Below are 20,366 nucleotides of genomic sequence, written 5' to 3'. Positions count from 1 at the left end.
CATATGTGAACAGCATTTATAAATTATGATTATAAAAGGATGTCACAGAATAGTTGTTTAAGGATCACCTAAGGATTCATAACAGGTTTTCTGACCACAGTACAACTGAATTAGAAATATATATGAAAAGATACTGAAAAATATGTCAGAAATGTTTATTAAAACTTTAATAAAGCATTCCATGAACCACAAAACACCTCCCAGTGGGTAACAGGTTTCTAGTGAAGGCTCTTTACCACCTAGAATCTCAGCAACCCAGAAAGACCATGAATTATGAAGGAAGTTGAAACTCTAACTCACTGGAGAAAGGGCAAGCTTTTCACTGGACCACAGCTTGAGACAACCTTGAGTACTCAAATATCTGAAAGCAGCTTGGAGATGCTGTGGGCTGAACAACCGATGGTAGGCTGAAAGTATAGGCAAGTATGCCTGTTTATTCCCGCAAATGTGCTACGAGGATACTATTATTCTGTCTACGACAGGAGTGGCAAAAGAACAGAATAAGCCTAGAACTAAGTCCCCTTCACCTAGAAGGGAAAAACAAAAGAACATTCTTACAATAAGGATGGCACTTTAAATACGTTGTACAGCCTAGTTTCAATAGAGTTATCTACAAACATTCCACTTATGTCTCGGGGAACACTGCAGAAGAGGGGGCAAAAAGATTCTTAAGAATTAAATAACTAGGACGTTTGCTGTGAGGCTGTGCCTCCTAGTAATACCAGAAGGTACACTCATAAAGTCTCACCAAGACACCTGCCCAAATGTGAGCTGAACAAAGATGGCTACAGTAGATATGCCAAACTGAATGACAAAAAGCCCGTAAGGCTACACAAAGAATTTACAAGCACCTGAGGAAAGCTGGAAATGGGAGAGATGGTCCTCTCAGGGAAGAACATACTGACTGGCTGTCTAATAGCAGATGGTCAGGTGGCTGATAGCACGGCCGACCCAAACATTAAAGTGGGATAGTAAAACTACGTGCTACATATGGCACCCAACAGCACAACATGCATATATAACTAGTAAGGACCCCAGTACATCATTCCCAACTGGTCCGCTATGCTCCCTATTTTTATTTGCTTTTTTTCTCTGTGTGTATATACATGTGTATTTATGTGTCTGCACACGTGTGTCGAGGTGCATGTGTATGAATGTATGTGGAGGACAGAGAGAGAAAACAATATCCACCTTATTGTTTGGGGGCTTATTTTTGTTAGTGGTGTTTGGTTTTTTTGTTTGTTTGAATCAGAGTCTCACACTGAAACTGGAGCTCAAGCACACGGCCAGATGGGCCTCAGAGATGATCTCATCTTCACCCCGGTGCTGGGACCACAGGCAGGAGCTTCTGCTGCCTGTGCTAGAGATGAAGCCTGGTCATTATGCTGGTCCTTATGCACTCTGCTGACTGAGCTGCTGCTCTAACCGGTTTTTATTTTTACGTTTCTATTTTAGGAATGAATTTTGATTTTTTTAAAATAATAGTCCCATTTATTCTTCTAGCTGTATGCTTTTTTGCTGTTAGATGTTTTTCTTTTCTGTCTTGCCTTTCCCACCGTGTTTCCCCCTATATCTCCCTTGCTATAATTTTAATACCATTTTACCTTTTTAACTCTCATGTATCTGTTACGTTTTGTTTAGTGTGTGTGCTTCTTTAGCCACACTCATGCTACAGTGCTCATGTGGAAACCACACATGCAGGACGTGGTGCTCTCTTTTCACCATGTGGGTTCCAGGGACCAAGCTCAGATTGCCAGGTGTTGTAACAACCCTTACTCCCTGAGCCATCGTGCCCATCCAGGATTTTATACTTGATCTCTTTTATCTAACTTTTGTTTCCAACTCTGTCTTGATTGTAAAACCTATGGTCTTGAGTTGTACACAATCTCATGCTTTCTTCAATTACCTTCTATTATGTTATTTTCCTTTTGTTTTTTTAATCTTGTTTCTCCTTCATTTTTCATTTTCCCTGTTTTCTTCATCTCATTTGGTTATCATTTTTATCTAAAACAATCCTTCACAGCATATTCAGAATTAGTCTTCCCATTACTATTTTATGATCATCAGTGATTAAATGGGGTAAGGTCTAATCTACTTTAGGATATTTCTAGATCCTATGAAGTTTGCTGCTGTTTGTTTTCTGTGCTGACTGGTAATGGGGATGGTGCCTTCAAGTAAAATATCCCTAAATAAAACTAGATATCTAAACATACAAACATATAACATACACAAAAAGAATATTGAGGCATCATGAGTCCATTAAAATACCTTAACTTTTCAGCTCCTGAATTAAATGCTAAAAGAAAATTCCAAAAGTTTATTAGTAGAAATGATCAATGACCTGATTATTGTTTATGTTGTACATAAACAAGCAGATTAATCATTTCAGAACCTGGAAGGGGAAATCAGCAAGAGAAGAAAAATCAGAAAGATAAAAATATGGGTGAAAAATCATAGTTTTATAAACAGGGTCAGAAAAGAAATATAGATTTAAGAAGCTAAATAAAAATATTTGAAATTTTCAAGAAGGAAAAGAACACACAGCAGAAAGCACCAATAGTATACTTGAGCAACCAGAAGAGAGGATGTAAGACACAAAGATAAAGATGAGCAAATACTACACTGAAATATCATAGGGATAGATAGATGGGTATGGCCATATCCAAGACTGCTGGGATACAGTCAAGCAACCAGCCTGAGACCATAGGATAAGAGCTGAGATAAGAACTAAAGGCTCAGGGGATACATGTGTGTACCCACCACACAAAAATATTAAAATAAAGCACTTAAAGAAATAGAATTAATATTGTGAGAAATGGTCATCCCACTAAAAGTACTCTGCAGACTCAATGAAATCTTACCAAAATTCTAAGACCATTCTTATTCATAGAAAAAGAAAAAATAGACTTAAAATTTCATATAAAAACACAAAACAGAAAGCCAAAGAAATCCTGGGCAAAATGAATAATGCTGGAGGCATTTTATTATCATCATACCTGATTTGAAGTTATACTACAAAGCTATAGCAATAAAAACAATATGGTACTGGTACAAAACCAGACAAATAGTTGAGTGGAGAAGAGGACCCAACTATAAACCCACACAACCACCACCACATGATTTTTGATAAATAGTTTTAAAACAACACTGGAGAAAAGATGCCTCTTTAACAAACAATGTTGTGGATGGGCCTGGTGCTGTTTTTATTTTGAAGCTAATTCCACACTCCAGGGACAAAGCCACTTGTCCAGGGGCTTTGGACATGAAGGGTACTCAGGTGACTTCTTGTGAACCAATTCCCTAATGAGTAAAGGAGCCAATCACTGAGCGAGTAGGAGGGGCTTCCGGGTTGGAGTTGGACAGAGGAAGAGAGGAAGCAGGAGAGAGTTAGGTCTTTTTGGACAGGGATAGCCTAAGGACAAGATGTAGCTACAAGTGTCTCCCGGTTTCAATGGCGGATCCATCAGGATTTGCCACCAGAGGATTTAGATTTAATAAGGCTTACAAGCTAGGATTTTAGTTGCTGCACCCAGCGATTGAGTTACCGTTGTTTCTGAACAAAGTTTGTGTGGTGTTTTTCTTCACACGAGGCTCGTCTGGGTTCAAGAGAGAAAGGCAGGGCAGCAAAGTGTGGGTTTGAGGAGCACCACAAAGGCTGTGGGTGATTGAAGCATGGGGCTGGCTTAGTAACGACCCGCCAGTGGAGACCTAGCTGGGTGGAGAGATTTCGGAACTCTGAGTCAGAGAGTCTCCATGAGATAAAAACAGGTCGGCCATTGCCCACCAGTGCATGGCTGGCCAAGCGGCCAGGGCAGAGGCACAAGTGCGGAAGGAGATGGTTCCATTTAAATATTTCCCACAACAAAACGGTGCAAGAAATACAAGCTATCCACATACAGAAGAACAAAACCAGATCTCTTATTTCATTTTGCACAAAAGTCAGCTCTAAGTGGACCAAAGATTTTAGCATAAAACTTGAAACTCTGAAGCTGTTAAAAGAAAAGGTAGGTGCTATGCACACTCGTCTACTCCAGTCACATCCAAAATATCGGGGATAAAATCCTGATAAAGGATAAGAGGCAGTAAGAATCTAAAAGGAGTTTTGTGCCTCCTGGATTTCAGACATTCGCTGGTATCCCCAAACTCAGACATGTTCTAGATTAGTCTTTCCAATCATCAACACGGCCTCATATTTAGACATAATAGTACCCCAAGAAATGATTCATTAATGGTTAAGATTGGGCATTGTTTTCTGGCCAGCACAATGTTTCCAACTATCTTAATTTAATAGCAAGCTGTCCATAGCTTGCTATTTCTCTCAAAGTATCTGCCTCGCCAGAGCTAACAGAGGTCGAGTACATTCTTTACGACAATAGATAGTTTACAATAGTTAGAAATGTTTTGCATACTAGAGAGTAATGAAGGGTTTCCCTCACTCAAGGACATTAGCCAATAGTGTTAGGTCGGAACTCCCCACTGCCTGCCCCCAGCTAGACCCAGAGAATTAACAGGAAATGCTAGATTAAAACCTCCTGATCATTGCCTCCAACAAGAACCAGAGAATTAACATAAGAATATCATAATACCTCTTCCTCCTACTTCACACCTTGCTACCAGACCCTACTGACCTTGATGTGCGGTCATTTGCCTATGTGACTCTTGTAATTTGCCCTGCTTGCTGTATGCTACTTAAGTCTGCTTTTCACTTTGTATATGAGGACTAGGAGAAGAAGAAAGACTGAGACTCACAGAAAGACTTACACTGGCGCTCAGACTAAGACTAGAACTTAGATGGGCTAGGACTCAGATTCATGCAATCCGCAGTACCCTGGGCCCAGAGCACTTGGGCCCGGGGGGATGCAGCACCAGTTCAGAAGAGATAGCTGCTGCTTTAGACCCAGTAAGTTTTAGATAGCCTCAGATGTACCTCAACTATTGAGCTGCCAGATTTACCATCTCTCTTTTACAATGACTGTAAAAGTCTGATGCCATTTCTAAAAAATACATTTAGATCCTATACTTCATGTGTCGTCTCTACCATCATTTCTTCGCCTACGCCTTGTCGACCTGACTAGGACCCCGTTTCTCCCGAGGGTTGAGGGAGGCCCAGATCAGTCGGCCCGTGGCAGTAGGGCTAGGTAGATAGCTTAATCCAGTGTTCTCAACCTTCCTAACGCTGCAACCTCTTAGTACAGTTCCTCATGTTGTGGTGACCTGCAACCATAAAATTATTTCATTGCTAGTGTTATGAATCATTATGTTCATATCTGATATGTAACCTCCAAAGGGGTCATGACCCACCGGTTGAGAACTGCTGGCTTAGTCAGTAAAGTATAAACACAAACATCTGGATTTGATCCCCAAAGCCCATATAAAATAGCCTGGTTGTGATGGCACACACTCATAATCTCAGTACTGAGGAGCCAGAGTCAATGGAGTCATGGGGCTCATATAGAAATCAGCCTTGCCTACCAGGTGAATTCTAAGCTAATAAAAGTCCTCCCCCGGATTACCTCCCAGAAAAACAACAACAAAAACAAGCAAAAAAGAACCCCCCAAAACAACAACAAAAAACCCAAAAGCTTTTCTTCTGGTGTGCCACTGATGATCAAATTGTCATTATGGGCTACAGGGGTGTCCCTGGTGCTAAGATCCGCATCTTTGACGTGGGATGGAAGATGGCAAAAGTTGATGAATTCCCACTTTGTAGCCACATCATGTTAGATGAATATGAACAGCTCTCTTCTGAAGCACCAGATGTTGTTGGTATCAGCAGCAACAAATACATGGGAAAGAATGTGGCAAGGATTGCTTTCATATCTGAGTGAGGCTCATCCTTGCCTTGTCATCCAAACCAACAAGATGTTGTCCTGTGCTGGAGCTGACACGCTCCATAGAGCTATGTGTGGCACCTTCAGGAAGCCACAGGGCACAGTGACCAGGGGTCACACTGGCAAGGCTATCATCACTTGCACCAAGCTGAAGAATAAGGAACATGTGACTAAGGTTCAAGTTCCCTGGTTACCAGAAGATTTACATCTCAAAGAAGTGGGGATTCCCCAGGCTTAATACAGATGAATTTGTCATGGTTGCTGAGAAGTGGCTCATTCCTGATGGCTGTGGGGTCAAATATATCCCCAATCGTGGTCCCCTTAACAAGTGGAGAGCCCTGCATTCCTGAGGGCTTCGACAGTGCTCTCTTATACACTACCAAATAGTGTTTAGTGTAAAAAAAAAAAAAAAAAAGGAAAAAAAGTTGCACCTGCAGAAGATCCAAGACTGTCCTCTGGCCTCCACACAGGGCACACAGTGGCACACATACACAATATACACATGGGGCAGGGAGGCAAAACACTTCAAGATTCCAGCTAAGGCAAGAAGTTTCTCAATGGAACTTAAGCCACTCAAGAAATAAAATCAACAACTGACAAACAGAATCCCAGGAAATCAAAAAGACTTGTATACAGTAAACAGCTACTTATATAGAGAAAATACCCTAGCCTACACAGTGATAGAAATATCTTTCCTAGCTGTACATATGACAGAGAATTTACACCTAGATTATTAAAAGTTCAAAAACTATACAAGAAATCAAACAACCCAATCAATAAATAGACTAAAAAAGAAGACAGTTATCAAAGCAGTAAACACAAATGGCTAAAAACATTTTAAAGTGTTCAGCTTCACAAACCATCAGAGAAATTAAAGTCAAAACTATATTGGGATTTCATCTTACCACAGTCAGAATGTCAGTCATTAAAAAAACCAATAATCGCCTGTGCAGACCTTGGGCGCAAGCTCTGTAGCCAGTCCCACAACACCCAGAGGAAGCTCCACTCCCAGGCACTCTGACACTCTCAGGATCAGAGGTGAAGAGGACACAACATCTGTCCCAACACCAGGAGTAACTGGGACCAGCAGGACTAGGTACACAGGAACTCCACCAGCAGAGTGGCTTGGGTTCCTTCAGGTCTCTCTGGGATGTTGTCCTGAGCAGACCTTGGGCACAAGCTCTGAAGCCAGTCCCACAACACCCGGAGGAAGCTCCACTCCCAAGCACTCTGATACTCTCAGGATCAGAGGTGAGGAGGACACAACACCTGTCCCAACACCAGGAGTAACTGGGACCAGCAGGACCCAGGCACACAGGAACTCCCCGAGCAGAGTGGCTCCAGTTCTCACTGGTCTCTCTGGGCTGGTGTCCTAAGCAGACCTTGGGCACAAGCTCCACAGCAAGTCCCACAACAACCAGAGGAAGCTGTTGCACTCCCAGGTGCTCTAACTAGCCCAGGATCACAGGATCCCAGAATCAGGATCCCAGAGACAGCTTGACTCTGAGGAGCTCTGACACAACCAGGATCACAGGAAGGACAGGCTCCAGTCAGATTTAGCAAGGGCAGGTAGCAGTAGAGATAACCAGATGGCAGGGGGCAAGCATAAGAATATAAGCAACACAAACCAAGGTGACTTGGCGTCATCAGAACCCAATTCTCCCACCATAGCAAGTCCTAGACACTCCTTCACACCAGAGAAGCAAGATTCAGATCTAAAATCACTTCTCATGATGATGATACAGAACTTTAAGAAAGACATAAATAGCACCCTCAAAGAAATACAGGAGAACACAGGTAAACAGCTAGAAGCCCTTCAAGAAGAAACACAAAAATCCCTTAAAGAACTACAGGAAAACACAATCAATCAGGTGAAGGAAATGAGCAAAACCATCCAGAATCTAAAAGTGGAAATAGAAACAATAAAGAAATCAGAAAGAGAGACAACCCTGGAGATACAAAACCTAGGAATAAAATCAGGAGTCATAGATGCAAGCATCACCAACAGAATGCAAGAGAGAGAAAAGAGAATCTCAGGGGCAGAAGACACCATAGAAAACATTGACACAACAGTTAAAAAAAAAATGCAAAAAGCAAAAAGAATCCAGAACATCCAGGAAATCCAGGATGGAATGAGAAGACCAAACCTAAGGATAATAGGTATAGAAGAGAGTGAAGATTCCCAAGGTAATGGGCCAGTAAATATCTTCAACAAAATTATAGAAGAAAACTTCCCTAACCTAAAGAAAGAGATGCCCATGAACATACAAGAAGCCTATAAAACTCCAAATAGACTGGACCAGAGAAGAAATTCCTCCTGTCATATAATAATAAAAATACCAAATGCACTAAACAAAGAATTTTTAAAAAACAGTAAGGGAAAAAAGGGAAGTAACATATAAAGGCAGGCCTATCAGAATTACCGCAGATTTCTCACCAGAGACTATGAAAGCTAGAATATCCTGGGTAGATTTCATACAGACCCTACAAGAACACAAATGCCAGCCCAGGCTACTATACCCAGCCAAACTCTCAATTACCATAGATGGAGAAAACAAGATATTCCATGACAAAACAAAATTTACACAATATCCTTCCACAAATCCAGACCTACAAATGATAATAGATGGAAAACATCAATATAAGGAGCAAAACTACACCTTAGAAGAAACAAGAAAATAATCTTTCAACGAATCCACACAAATCTAATTCCACTTCTTACAACAAAACAATAGGAAGTGATAATTACCTTTTCTTAATATCTTAATATGAAAATTAATATTACCAACATATCCTAATTGATTGAAATCCAAAAATATGAGGGATTAGAAATTTGTTGATTGTCATCCAATGGTCTCTCTAATTTGGTAATTGGAGAAATAGGTCCAATATTGTACAATCTATATACACTTTCAGCTTGTTTGTTTGTGACAGTGTCTTGCTGTATACAACATAAGGGTCTTGAAATCTTACTTTTCCTATCTCAGCCTCTCTATTAGTAGTATTGTTTATTTCATGTTTTTACATTATACTATGGTTTTCAGAGCAGCTTACATATTTAAAAAGTATTTATATACCCAACGGAGACATAGACAATTAACTTGGAAGGTGGATTGTAGGAAAGAGAACAATAAAGAGTGAGACTGAATGCTTTGCTTGGCATTTGCACCTCTTGTATCAAGTTTGAAGAAGAGAACTTTATAAGTTACTCTTTCTCTGAGATGAATGCTTTTCCAAATTATCACAGCTAATGAGCCAGATTCTTATCCTCACCTAATGTCTGTGCCACCCTCCAAGCAGAACCATTGTTCATTGAAACAGTTGGTGAATGACTTTATGGATAGACCATCTTAATACACACACCATTTCTTGAAAATGAATGTAACCTGTTCTCTGTGGGCTGAGAATGAAGTCACTCAACTCAAGTCAAATAACTTTGACCATAGCAGGAAGTCTGTATCCAAAAATCGAGCCTACAATTCATTCCTTGGTGCAGCAGAACTATCAACTCTCAGCTTAGCTATGATGGAGGTAAAATCCTTTGGTGATGTGAGGGTCATTGAAGTACAGCCTCATTACAGTGAAATGCAATGTCTAAAAATTGTTCTTATTTTGGGCTTGTACCACAGTAAGAGCCAAGATTTTAACCTCTACTAAATACAAAACAAACAAACAAACAAAAAGACTATATATTTATGTTCATTTAAGAAAATACTTATTTTGAAATATATAGTTAATATGTTTGGAGTTATTTGAAATTTATATTGAGAAAAACATGTATTTTCAGTATTGCTGTAGACAAGCATCTATATAACACTGTTAAATTGATTGTTGTTTTATATCAAACAACTTTTATAATACTCATTTTATTGTTATAATATTTTATAAGTTTTAAGGAATATTACAAAAAAAGATATTGTAGGTATTGAAGAGGGGGTCTCTGGGAGGAGTTGGGGTACAAAAGGGAAACAAGAATGTGATTTAATTCTATTTACTTAAAATATGTTTTTAAATGTTAACAAATTCAGACAAATTGAAATTATGTAACTTCTCTCATCATAATGCAATAAAAGTTAAAAAAAAGGAAAAAAGGGAAAAAAAGAAAATACTAGTAGTGATGTAGTATTTTGAAATATACAGTTAATATGTTTGGAGGTATTTAAAATTTATATTGAGAAAAACATGTATTTTCAGTATTGCTGTAGACAAGCATCTACATAAGACTGTTAAACTGATTGTTGTTTTATATCAAACCACTTTTATAATACTCATTTTTATTGTATATTATTTTATAAATTTTAAGGAATATGACAAAAAAAGATATTATAGGTATTGAAGGGGGTTTCTGGGAGGAGTTGGGGTACAAAAGGGAAACAAGAATGTGATTTAATTCTATTTACTTAAAATATGTTTTTAAATGTGAACAAATTCAGATAAATTGAAATCATGTAACTTTTCTCATCATAATGCAATAAAAGTTGAAAAAAAAACAATAATCACAAACACTGCCAAAGATATGCACAAATGTGAGGTCTTACATACTGCTAATGGGAATGTAAACTCTTCTAGCCATTATGGAAATTAATATGAAGGTTTCCAAAAGAGCCTAACACTTATCTTCTGTATGATCCATCGATAGCAGACTTTTGAGAATTTACTCAAAAGGCTTTAAGTTGACATGTCATAGAGAAACACACATACCAATGTTAAATGCAGCAGTATTTATAGTAGCTAAACTATAAAACCAATCATATAGGTATATAACAACTGAGAAATGAATAAGGAAAATGTAACACACACACCTTTTTGGCCCAACAAGTAACACCATTTTCAGGAAATTATGCAGCTGCACATAATTCCATTAAACAAAGTAAGCTAATCACAGACAAATACATGTCACTTCTGGTTCCTAGATTTTATATAGATATATAAAATCATGAATATATACATAAGACTTGAAAGTAAAGTGATCTAAGGACCAATGCAGGAGAAGAGGCATGAGAAAAGAGTGAAGGAGTTACAAAGACAAGTAAGTTCAACAAACAATATATACATGCATAAAAAACATTAAAATAGTTTGAAAGAGTCATTAGCTGGGTATCCCTGAGGCCTCCAACGTAATACAGGCTATTTCCACGGCTGTTGGTTGCCTATCCTAGATGGTTATAAGACCTCGTTGCTGAGGTGGCCTGATGCTCTGGTCATACATATTGCATAGACAGACTAAGCTAATACTGAGGTGAACACTTTTTACCTGCTTCATAGAGGTGCTATGCAGGCTGCTAGGGAAGAGTTGTCATCAACAGTCTATTCAACAAGTAATACTTGGTATACCTTGCATACTACACTATACAGGGAAGGTAAGCAAGATGTGCTCACTGGTGTGACTGAAAAACTATGGGGCTAACCTAACACTTCCTCACTGGATTTGGGGCCTATTCCTCAGGAGAAAAGTCATGTATAGGACTGTAGACCTGTAAAGCTGGTAGCTAGGCTTGGACAGATAGCTCAGCTGATCAGAGCATTTGTCATACAAGTATGAGAACCTGCATTTGAATAGCTATCACCCATATAAAACGCTGCAAACATGGCTGCATATGCCTGTAACTCCAGCATTGTTTCACAGACAAAGGCAGACTTTGAGAGCTCACTGGCCATCTAGACTATCTGAAACAGTGAGCTTTTAGTTTAGTGCAAGACCCTGTCTCAAGGCAAGGTAGAGAGTAGATAAAGACACTTAACGTCTTCTTCCAGGCTCTACATTTGCACATATGGGAGCATTCATCCACATACTCACATACATGTAGCACACATATACACCATACATACATTCATACTTATACATACAAAAAAGAAAAAACTTGTGGCTATGGAGATCATAGACCTTAGTGGGGAAGCTGTGCTTTTGTTTTGCTAAAGAGATATGATATGCCTATCAATCACTTTCTAAAGCTTTGTGCTTATGTCACTGGTTAATGTTCCTGTCAGCTTTGGCCAAAGATGCTTTTTTATTTAGTGGAGACAATTTTGCAGAGATGTTCAAAGTTCTGACAACACATGGCCTTTTGAGTGTCTAGCCCTAAAAGGGACATCTACATATGTCCTGCAGGGCTTAGAGAGTGTTATTGAAGATGGAAACAACATAGGAATCGGAGGAAGGAAGAGGAGTGACAAGAAGTGCTGTCTTTGGGACATGACAAGGCTGTCATATTCATGATTGTGTTACAGCTCTACATAGAGAAAAGGGTTCTCCCCTGGGAAAGTCCCCTCCTACCTCTTCAGCAATCCTTTACCCATCTTCAATTCCCCATGCACAATAACTGTTCTTTCAGTTTATTTTTCTTCCACATTATATTTGCCTTTTCTAGAACTTTATATAAAAACACATATTCAACATGTCTTATGTGGCTTCTCTTACTTAATTTTTCAATGATTTTTAGATCTACCCATAGTACTTTTATCATTTTTAGAAGTCAACTGACTTACCATAAAAATGACTATTAAGATAAGGCAGATGCCCACTATGATGAGGAAGGGAATCAGATAGTATTCCAAAGGAAGACTCAATTCTGGAACTAAGACAACATGGCCCCTAGAAGAAAGAAAAATTAATAATTGAGAGTTAACAACAATTATCAAGTTATATTATATTATAACAAAAAATTAATGACATGGCCATTAAATTCAAATCTACTTTGCACACTCATTTTCTCTGATATGATTTATATAATTTAAGGCAATGGTTCTCAATCTGTGGGCTGTGACCTCTTTAGGGGTAGACTGGCCCTTTCACAAGGATCACCCAGGACCATCTGAAAATACATACATTTACATTATGATTCATAAGAGTAGCAAAATTACAGTTATAAAGTAGCAATGAAAATAATTTTATGGTTAGGAAGCCACCACATGAGAAACTGTATTTACAGGGTTGCAACACTAGAAAAGTTGAGAACCATCAATTTAGGGGGTACTTTTTACATTTTAAGTCTATTTTGCATATGTTTAGAACAACCCCTAGAGGAATATTATATACTGAACATATGCAGTTAACTATGCAAAAGTTGTATTTTATATGTAACATTAGTATAAAAAACAATCATAGGGATGGCTCAGAGATAGCTAGTGCTTAAGAGTTCTTCCTGCCTTTTGGTCTTCCTTCTTCTTGAGTTCCTTGTGGTTTGTGGGTTGTTCTTCCTGTATTCCAAACTAGTGCATACCATGTGTGTTCTTTTGTGATTGGGTTACCTCACTCAGGATGATATTCTCCAGGTCCATCCATTTCCCTAAGAATTTCATAAATTTATTGTTTTTAATAGCTGAGTAGTACTCCATTGTGTAGATGTACCACAATTTCTGTAGCCATTCCTCTGTTGAGGGACATCTGATTGTTCTGGCAGCATGTGTATAGTAGAGGATTGAAAATTCGATCATCAATAGGAGGAGAGGACCTCGGCCCTGTGAAGGTTCTGTGCCCCAGTGTAGGGGAATGCCAGGGCCAAGAAGTGGGAGAGGGTGAGGTGGTAGGCATGGGGAGGAGGGAGGCAACAGGGGTCTGTTCTTCTTGTTTTTGTTTGTTTGTTTGTTTTTTGGAGGGGAAACTGGGAAAGGAGAAATTTACATGTAAATAAAGAAAATATCCAATAAAAAATATTTTAATCATAAAAAAAAGAGTTCTTCCTGCTGTTGCAGAGGACTTGATTTTAATTCCCAACCCTCAAATGATGCTTCACAATCACCCATAACTCCAGTTATAGGTATCCAATACCTTCTTATGACTTCTACAGGCACAAGACACACACATGAGGAACATATACATTTGCAAGAAAAACACAGAGAAAATAAAAATAATAAACCTTAAAAACAACAAAACAGTGGCACCTCTAGTAGAGTGTAATAAAAACCCGACCTCCTTCATTATTTCCATCAACATAAAACTCTTACAGTCTGGGGCTGGAGAAAGGACTGCTTGGTGCTTAAGACCACTTGCTGGTCTCGCAGAGGAGCAGGGTTCAATTTCTAGCATCTATATTGGGTGACTCACAGCCACCTCTAACTCCAACTACAGAGAACCTCCATGAGCACCAGGCATGTACATGGTACACATGCATGTATATAGTCAAACACTTATGAATATAAAATAAAAATAAATACATCTTTTTTTGACAGCTACTCTAGAGCAGTGGTTGTCAACCTTCCTAATTCTGTGACCCTTTAATATAGTTCCTCATATTGTAATGATCCCAACCATAAGATTATTTCATTGTTACTTCATGACTGTAATTTTACTATAAATCATAATGTAAATAGCTGATAGTCAAAATATCTGGTATGTGAACCCAAAGGTTGACAAACCCTGCTCTAGAGTAAATAGTGACACAAATTATACTGCCTCCCTTATGCACTTCACCCACCCATTGTACCTGGTACAATAGACACAGCCCTGCATTTGTCTAGGAGATGTAGAATGAAAAAAATCTCATCAAGGAATTCCAAAGAGTAATTTCTTCTACATTTTCATGTTCTCCACTGTTTGGCTGAAATCATTACAGAAATATGTATGTTGTGGAGATGGGAATCAGAGAATATCACATATCTCATTCCTCTTAGATATAACCATGGGGTGGTTATATCCTATCAGATGAAAACAATGATCAGAATTAAGTTTACTGTATTTCATGAATGGCCACACTTTACATGGTATGGAAGCACTGCTTTACAACTCCTTAGTCTAAGCAGAGGGATACAATGTCCTCTCCATTGGGAGGACTGGAGTACTAGCCCAGACAGGGTCTCCTGCTGCTCACTGCTACGTGGCTTTACCCCTAAGGTGATAATATCACATAGTCAGTAATAACTCTTACTATTAAAAAAAATTGCTTCTTTTTCCGACTAACAGAAGTCTTTAGGATTTCACAGTACTTATGAAAAGATTAATATTTTTTACTCCCAAGCTGTTTTTAGGCTATCATTTGTCAAATTTGCATCTAAGGAATTCAACTAAACTGCAACAAATAGAAACAGTATCAGGGATTTCTTCCAAATATTGTAAATACCCTCTAAAACTTAGTAGGATGGCTAGAATACAAGAATCACTTTTCAGCAGAATAGAGGATAATAAATTATCTTACATGCATTTTTATAGCTTTGTATAAAATATTTAAATGATAATAATATTGGTCTTGAATAAAAGGCAGGGGGCTGGAGAGATGGCTCAGTGGGTAAGAGCACTGACTGCTCTTCTGAAGTTCCTGAGTTCAAATCCCAGCAACCACATGGTGGCTCACAACCATCTGTAATGAGATCTGATGCCCTCTTCTGGTGTATCTAAAGACAGGTATAGTGTACTTACATATAATAATAAATAAATATTTTTAAAAAAGAAAGAAAGAAAAAGGAAAAAAAAGATAGCATCAGGCTTGGACCAACCTATTTGATCATTTCTTTTAGCAAAAGACTATCTCAAAAATAATTTCCAGTTTGGGGCACAAACTCTGCACTACAATAATGGTACCACTTCCATGAGACATTGATCTGCTGGTATGTTACAACCAAACCCCACTGACATGCTATAAATTAACAGTACTGGGGTCTAAAAGCCAGACTGCTCCATAAGTAACTTTAACCAATTATTGCTGTTTAACATCTTTCAGTAGAAGCTTATACTTCGTCTATTCTGGTTTTTCTTTTTCTCATGCCTATGACTTATGTGGATACATTTTTCCTCTTATGACAAAACAATCTCCTGTGATTTGATGTGTTCAATTGCTTGGAAATACCTTGCTAGGCAAGAAGAAACAAGCTAAAAATGCAAATCAGGAAGTTCCAATAAAATAGAAATTAACACTTTAGAATAAAAATGCTCTGTTTGTAAGTACAAGACTGGAATTCACAACAGACATTCCCAGCCACACTGATTTAGTGGTCTGAAGTTTGAACTTAAAATTCTACAAGTCCTATATATGCTTGCCTACCATGTTCCAAATCATTTTAGCTATAGTCAAGACATATTATGAGAATTCTAAATAGTCTAAAATTAAGTATTTTAAGCATCTTGACTTACAGGTTGTCCTAGCTGGTTTATTGTTAACTTCATATAAGTTAGTTATCTGAGATGAGAGACGCACAATTGACAAAATGTCTCTATAAGATTGGCCCACAGGCAAGCCTGTGGGGCATTTTATTAACTAGTGATTGATGTGAGAGGGCTCATCCCGTTGTGGGTGGAGCCACATCTAAGCAGGCTGTCCTGGATGGGGTTTTTAAGAAGTAGGCTGAGTAAAGCCATTAGGAGCAAGCCAGTTAATGATCCTTCATGACCCCTGCTTCCAAGTTCCTGTCTTGACTTTTCTCAGTGGAGGACTGTTACTTAGAAGTGTAAGCAAAATGAACCACTTCCTCTCCAAATTGCTTTTGGTCATGGTGTTTATCACAGCAATACAAACTTAACTAACTTACAAAGTCAATAGATATTTAAGATACAGTTCTTTCTTAACAAAACTGCTAATGGTAGAGGTTGTGGCAGCAATTACTCATGGTTGAGAACTGCTTCCTTTCTACTTTTTTATCTGTTACAGCTGAACCTACCGATTCACCCTAGATTAATCTTAATTTTTGAGGAGTGGGGAGAGGTATTTAAATAATTTCTAGTTTTTAGTAATTTCTTACCACATTGCTTTCTATGATCATGCCTAAATACTGTAAGCTCCAAAGGTTTTGCAGCTAATATTTGCTCTTTGAGGTAAAGAAATGTGTAATGGAGGAAATAAGGGCTATCCTCTGTTTGTTTGTTCTCAGATAATTTCAAACCCCACCTCAAGGCTTACATATCAAAGCAACAACATTTTAATTCCCCAAACCCCTTGACTTATCTCCTGATAACCCACATCAGCCAAATACAGAGCCTTTAGTACCACACAACAGAGTCTTCTATCCATACACTTAAGGAAACAAGCTGTGATCAACTCAAGTTTTGGATTATGATGTGCATGTAGGAATTGAACTCATGTCTTTCACAAAATCAGTATACCTTCTTAATCTCTGAGCCATTTCTCTAGTTCCCCCAATATGCTATTATTCTTAACAGTGTCTAAGTAAATAGACGCATTAAAAACTAAAGTAAAACTGATACTTTCTTAAAATGATTAAAACCCAGAAAGCTATTTTAAAACAAATTATCTCATTAATGAATAAGGCAGATACCCACTATCTCTACTAGTTAGTGTGGTGTTAAAGGTATTTCCAATGAAGCTGTTCACATGTGTAACAGAAAAATTGTCAACTATAATTTTGGCAATCACAGATTAATATCACCATATAAAATAAGCTTTCATTTTTTGCAAGTAAGTTCTTGATAGCAAATGCAAAGAAAAAGGAGAGTCTGCCAGTAATTGCAAACAATAAAATATCTTATCAGAAACATAAAAAGAAACTATAAAATAGAAAAATCTGTCTTTTTAGCCACACTGATGCCAACATTAGCAACATTCTGAAGCATGAACCTAATTTTAATACATAATACTTTGCATTTAATACAAAATACAAATCAAATAAAAACAATTTTTTACAATAGCTTGTATTAAGAAGAGATAATTTAGCACAATCTATTAGCATATTATAAAACAACCTTTTCCAGGGTAGTCAGGGCAACACAGTGAGACCTTGTATCTGAATAAGTAAGCAAATGTCAGTGTAGCTACAATTATATAATTACATTCTACAATAAGGAACAATCTGAAGTTACATAATGTTTTTGATATTTATTACTTACCCTTTTTCGTATGTGAATTCATCTTTCAGGGAATTAGCTGATGATTCACCAATAAAGACAGACGGAATGTCAATTTTCTTTAATGTATCAACTGCATATAAGAACAGTAACAAGGCAATATGTAAGGGTCTCTCTAAGAGTAGCAAATGCAATTAGAAACAATTACACCCAAATTTCCATGGACACATTCACTTAGTTCTCTCAACAGTTTTACAAGGTAGAGATAGTTTTTATCTTTAATATTTTCCTTTGACTTACACTTCAACAGAAAAAAAAGAACTTTAACTATTAAGAACAAAGAAGAGGGCAAAGGTTTAGCTCTTTATCCCACACATAACTTGATTCCTAAGTACAGAGGAAAATGTATTTTATATACCCATTTCAAGGACAGAAACTAGCCACCAGTGTAAGAAGTCTCCACTCAGAAGTCTAAAGGGCAATACCATATTCCTGGCTCTCAAGGGAAATGATGACAGATTACCTGGCATGAGGCAAGGAGCTAGGGAGTTCAAGTTCCTCCTAGAGGTCCCAAGAAACTTAACCCTGACCTCCGTATTTAAAACAAAAAATAAAATGCCATCAAAAAAATTAAAAAAAATTATCCACTATTCAGATATGGAAATAAAATAATCAGAAACTCAAATAAACACAATCTCTTGGGGGAAGGGATTTGATGGGGCCAGCTTATTTAAGGATGTGTTCCACAGTCTTTCAATGTCTGTATAGGTGTGGGTCTCTATATCTGTTCCTGTATCTGGTCTCTGTATCTATATCTGCTGCAGGAGATCTACTTCTCTGATGATGGGTGAACAAGGCACTGGTCTATAAGCATAGCAGAATGTCATTAGGAGTCATTTTATTACTATTTTTTTCTTTTATTTTGAGACCAGTATTTTTTTGGTTTTATCTTAGTTCCCCGGGCTATCTAGTCTCAGGTTTTGGTCACCCAAACAGTATTTAGTATGAGTTCCATTTCTTGAGTAAACCTTAAATCAAATCAGCAACTGGTTGTTTATTTTCACAAGCTTTGTGGCACCATTGCCTTAGAAGATCGTGCAGGTAGGATATCATATGAGGAAGTGGGAAGAGTGTAGGAGACAGAGGAGATATGGAGGACAAACAAGGCTCTCTAAAGCAACATAAGTAAAGCTACTCTCAGAGACTGAAGCAGCCTATGTGGGTCTGTACCAGGTTCTCCTCTCTCTCCCTTTCTCCCTCCCCCCTCCCCGCTTCCCCCCTTCTGTGTGTGTGTGTGTGTGTGTGTGTGTGTGTGTGTGTGTGTGTGTGTGTGTATGTTAAAGGTATGTGGGAAGGGAAGGGCAAAGGATCTGGAAGGACTTGAGGGACCTTAGTCAGCCCCAAGACCTTAGCACAACTGACTCCATGATCAAAGTGCCCTTTAGGCTGTAAAACTCAGCATGTAGACAGCACCACCTGCCAAAACTAAAACAAAGACCTAATCCACCAAAGTCCATAGTAATGGGAAAGTCTCCAAATGTACTAACTGCTTTTTGCCTTTTTTTAGATTTTATTTTTTAACTTTTATTGCAGTATGATAAGAAAAGTTACATGATTTCAATTGATCTGAATTTGTTAACATTTAAAAACATATTTTAAGTAAATAGAATTGCATCACATTCTTGTTTCCCTTTTGTACCCCAACTCCTCCCAGAGACTCCCCCTTCAATACCTACAATATCTTTTTTTGTCATATTATAAAATATCATAACAATAAAATGAGTATTATAAAAGTTGTTTGATATAAAACAATCAATTTAACAGTGTTATATAGATGCTTGTCTACAGCAATACTGAAAATACATATGTTTTTCTCAATATAAATTTTAAATAACTCCAAACATATTAACTGTATATTTCAAAATAATACATCACTACTAGTATTTTTTTAAAGGAACATAAATATATAAAGTCTTTTTGTTTGTTTGTTTTGTATTTAGTAGAGCTTAAAATCTTGGCTCTTACTGTGGTACAAGCCCAAAATAAGAACAATTTTTAGGCATTTCATTATAATGAGGCTATACTTCAATGACCCTCACATCACCAAAGGATTTTACCTCCATCATAGCTAAGCTGAGAGTTGACAGTTCTGCTGCACCAAGGAATGAATTGTAGGCTCGATTTTTGGATACAGACTTCCTGCTATGGTCAAAGTTATTTGACTTGAGTGAGTGACTTCATTCTCAGCCCACAGAGAACAGGTTACATTCATTTAAGAAATGGTGTAGGTTTTAAGATGGTCTATCCATAAAGTCATTCACCAACTGTTTTAATGAACAATGGTTCTGCTTGGAGGGTGGCACAGACATTAGGTGAGGGTAAGAATTTGGTTCCTTGGCTGTGATAATTTGGAAAAGCATTCATCTCAGAGAAAGAGTAACTTATAAAGTCCTCTTCTTCAAACTTGATACAAGAGTTACAAACTTCAAGGAAAGCATTCAGTCTCACTCTTCCTTGTTCTCTTACAAGCCCCTTCTCAATTTAATTGTCTACGTTTCTTTTGGGTATATAAATACTTTTGCAATATATAAGCTGTTCTGAAAACCATAGTATAGTGTAAAAACATAAAATAAACAATACTACTAATAGAGAGGCTGAGATAGGAGAAGCAAGATTTCAAGACTCTTATGTTGTACATAGCAAGACACTGTCACAAATAAGCTGAAAGTGTACATGGATTGTACAATATTGGACCTATTTCTCCAATTACCAAATTAGAGAGACCATTGGATGACAATCAATAAATT

The 20,366-nt window shown here is 37.7% G+C and overlaps 1 protein-coding gene and 1 pseudogene across 2 annotated transcripts in view; one reads left to right on the top strand and one right to left on the bottom strand.

Moving 5' to 3' along the window:
- The window catches only part of Rnf13 (ring finger protein 13), a 91,082-nt gene that overhangs the window by 15,594 nt on the left and 55,122 nt on the right, over positions 1-20,366 (bottom strand). For both annotated transcript variants that reach the window (XM_031373894.1, XM_031373893.1), the window contains 2 exons: positions 17,602-17,692; positions 12,318-12,423 (listed from right to left, as the gene is read on the bottom strand). In XM_031373894.1, coding sequence (XP_031229754.1) covers positions 12,318-12,423; positions 17,602-17,692 — 197 coding nt within the window. The remainder of the gene's footprint in view (positions 1-12,317; positions 12,424-17,601; positions 17,693-20,366) is intronic.
- Positions 5,480-6,181, top strand: LOC116092903 (annotated as a pseudogene).

The sequence above is a fragment of the Mastomys coucha genome, unplaced genomic scaffold (genome assembly GCF_008632895.1).
Source record: "Mastomys coucha isolate ucsf_1 unplaced genomic scaffold, UCSF_Mcou_1 pScaffold16, whole genome shotgun sequence".
NCBI classification, from domain to species: Eukaryota; Metazoa; Chordata; class Mammalia; order Rodentia; family Muridae; genus Mastomys; species Mastomys coucha.
This window is presented reverse-complemented; position numbering and strand designations above follow the sequence as displayed.